We start from the raw sequence: 3,407 nt of genomic DNA, 5'->3' as shown, positions 1-3,407 counted from the left end.
GACTGGATTCCTGAAAAAGGTACCCCGTAAGGATAATTGCGACGTCCGTTTTTTGAAAAATTATTGTTATGATGGGTGAAAATGACTTTAAAGTGGTAAAACACAAGGGTGCAATTGGTAATTAGGAAATTCAAAGGTGATTAAAGATGGTCAACAAAAGTCAAAGGTGATTAGTAATGGTCAACGATAATTTAGGCTAGTCAACGGTCATTTGAGTTGGTCAACCGTCACTTGGCTTAGTACACATTGATACTTTAGTGGCTGTAATTCGCAAAAAATAACTTTAAGACTATAATTCGCAAAAATCTTAAATTTGAAAGTTGTAATTCGCAAATTATTTTTAAATTATCAACGTCATTTTTTTCTATATATTCACATTACCAACAACTAACATCCGACGGTTTATAATCAGGAACTAATTATAAAATATCCTTTAATATTTATAATATATAAAAACCAATATGGACATTAAGTTTGATCCTGACTCAACCAAAAACATTTGACCCGAATCTTAGTTTTTACTTCTGTATCTAGAAAGTTGGGCATTACTATACTTCGCCACGTTTTATTTCTGTATCTAGAAATTTGATACATGTTCACTCTTTTGGCTATAACTTTTGATAGAAAAATCAAATGATTGCAATGTTTACGACATTAGAACCTAGACTTCAAGGTCTTTCCAATGATATTTATATGCCCAATTACGATAATCGAGCAAGAAATGACGATCATTTAAAGTTTATTTGTGCTGAAATTTGATACATGTTCAATCTTTTAGGCATATCTTTTTATACAAAAATCATATTAGTGCAACGTTTGCGTCATTATAAATTAGACTTCAAAAGCTTTCCAATTACGTATCATATGCCCAATTCTGACAATCGAGCGAGAAATAAAGATCGTTTAAATTTTACAAAGATTTTAAACATCCAGACACTTGCGACTGGACTGCGGTATGATTGCGTAAAACGCGCGACCGCACCGCGGTATGGTCGCGTAAGTTGAACGAACGGACCGCAATGGAGTCGTATGTTTTACACTACCATACCGCTCTTCGGTCGCGCGTTTTACGCGACCATACCGTGGACCGTTTGCGCGCGACTGAATGTAGAACTCACTGCAAATTTTAAACGGTCCCCATTTCTCATTCGATTGTCAGAATTGGGTTATAATATGTCGTTGGAAAGTTCTTGAAGTCTAGTTTCTAATGCCTTAAACCTTTCATTTATATGATTTTTGTATTAAATAATATACTGAAAAGATTGAACATATATCAAATTTCAGGACAAGCAAACTTTAAACGATCATCATTTCTCACTCGGTTATCGGAATTGGGCATAAAATATATAATTGGAAAGACTTGAACTCTAGGTTCTAATGCCTCAAAAATTGCAATAATGTGATTTTCCTATCAAAAGTGTTGACCAAAAAAGTGATCATACATCAAATTTGAACACAAAAAATGTAATTAAGTTTATTTTCTGATTTTAAAAAATTATTTTCTATTTTAAAATTATTATTTTTTATTATAATTTAATTATTATAAATAAATTTAGTTTAATAATAATAATAGTTGATTTTATAATTAAAAATAAATTTAAAAATATTTTAATAATTTCATTAAAATAAAGGTGGCAACTTTAAAAATTGCTTAAAAAATTTACAACAACGGCGGTTTTTTTAATCTGATTTATCATTTGATTTTGATATGAAATCGGATATTTTTAAGTGGGTCCCATCAAAATAAACATATTTTAACTATCCCCGTCAAAAAAATTAACAGCGAAAAGAGAGTAACCGAAAGCAAACGAATATATACACCCCTCCTCTTTCCGACCTATCTCCTTCCTTGCTTCCATTCTATTTCTTTTTCGCTAACATTTTTCTGAAAATCTCTAAATTCTCACTGCTCACTACAAGTCCAATTATCCATCAAATTCGTCTTCAAATCACTCAACTCAATAATTTGGTCTTCTCCCAATGACTGGTCAAATCGTGATTAAATCATCATCAACGGCTTTTAAACGCCGTCAACCACTTCTAATTCCCAAAACCCTAACGTCGTCACCTTCAGCATCACCGCCGTCAAAAAATTCGTCCTCAAACGTAGGAGAAATAGCAGGAGTAACGGCAGCAAATTGTTTTATTGTGTGTTGCTGTTGTCCATGTATTATAGTGGAATTCGTAATCTTGGCGGTTTATAAAGTTCCGGTCACTGTATTCCGTCGGATTTTAAAGAAACGACGCTTAAAAAAGAGGAAAATCAAGAAAGAAAGATCTGGTGATTGTGAGGTGTATGAGAAGAGTTGTTATGATGATGAATTCTCAACCGTTGATTGGAATGATGATTTAAATTTGATAAAGGTTTCTCTGGATGGATCAGCCATGGATTTGGATAAAAAGATGTGGGATCAGTTTCATCAAACGGGTTTTTGGCGTAGTTCTTCCCAAAGGAATTCTTAATTTTCTGTTTTTAAACTCTTTTGTCTTTGGTTGTTGAAATAGGAATGATTATAGGTGCTCTGGAACTCACCGTAAGAATTGATGGTGAAGAGCTATAGAGTGAATTTCTTTGTGAATATTATTGTATTAACGAAATTGTGTAAATATTTCAGTTTTATCAGAAATTACTTAGTGAAAACCAAAATTTGAGTTGTTAATACTAAATAATGGTCAATATAATAGGAGTCTGCTCAATTATTTGATTCGAATCCGTTCCAAAATATCTAGTAGATGGTTTCAAAAATTGAATTTATCTGTTTTTTTTGAAAACTAGGCTATTTGAACGGGAGTTGGATCGGGATTTTGTGAAACCCATCCAATTTTCTATTGTTTAAAGAATAACTATATTTACGCTTTTGAACTTGCTAATACTGAAATTGTCAAGTGTATTAATTTGCAAAACATATCAATTGTTAATTTATTTAGATTTTCAACATTCAATTAAATTGCCAAAATACTTTTTTTTTTCAAACTGTTAAATAGAATTATAATTAAAGATATAAAGGAAAGGCAGTTAACACATTTTTTTTAAAAAAACACCGAACATCTAGTATCCAAGCCAGAGTAAATCAGATAACCGGATTTTGAATATTCAATTTATTCGAATATGAACCAAATTATCATATTCACCATCCGAAAAAATTCAAATATCCGACATCCAGTTTTGAACACCCGAAAAAAATCAAATCTCCGACATCCGAAAAAATCAAATCAAATTATCATGTTCTATTGTTGCCATTTTTCACCATATGATGGAGTTGAGTTGTTCTTTTTTGATGGAATGAAAATCATTGGTTGTCTTAGTGGTTAAAGACTTCTCCTTAAACTCTTCTAACATAAGTTTGATTTTTACCAATCACCAATCACCACCTATAGTAAGAATTAAATCTATGTTTCACCTTGGT

At 31.6% G+C, this 3,407-nt stretch overlaps 1 protein-coding gene across 1 annotated transcript; it reads left to right on the top strand.

The window, feature by feature from the left end:
* The first annotated feature begins 1,980 nt into the window (after nucleotides 1-1,980).
* LOC130813410 (uncharacterized) lies at nucleotides 1,981-2,561 on the top strand. Its single transcript, XM_057679246.1, has 2 exons — nucleotides 1,981-2,428; nucleotides 2,506-2,561. Exons 1-2 carry the CDS (start codon nucleotides 1,981-1,983, stop codon nucleotides 2,559-2,561), a joined length of 504 nt encoding a protein of 167 aa, XP_057535229.1.
* The last annotated feature ends 846 nt before the right edge of the window (nucleotides 2,562-3,407 follow it).

This window comes from Amaranthus tricolor, chromosome 5 (genome assembly GCF_026212465.1).
Source record: "Amaranthus tricolor cultivar Red isolate AtriRed21 chromosome 5, ASM2621246v1, whole genome shotgun sequence".
Taxonomy (NCBI): Eukaryota; Viridiplantae; Streptophyta; class Magnoliopsida; order Caryophyllales; family Amaranthaceae; genus Amaranthus; species Amaranthus tricolor.
Note: the sequence above shows the minus strand (reverse complement) of the source record. Positions and strands in the feature narration are given on the sequence as shown.

What these genes read in the sequence shown, in the direction of transcription:
- LOC130813410 (XM_057679246.1), top strand. Translation starts at nt 1,981, where the DNA reads ATGACTGGTCAAATCGTGATTAAATCATCATCAACGGCTTTTAAACGC. An exon ending in GGATCAGTTTCATCAAACGG is followed by an intron (nt 2,429 to 2,505) that starts GTTTTTGGCGTA and finishes TTGTTGAAATAG; the next exon opens with GAATGATTATAGGTGCTCTG.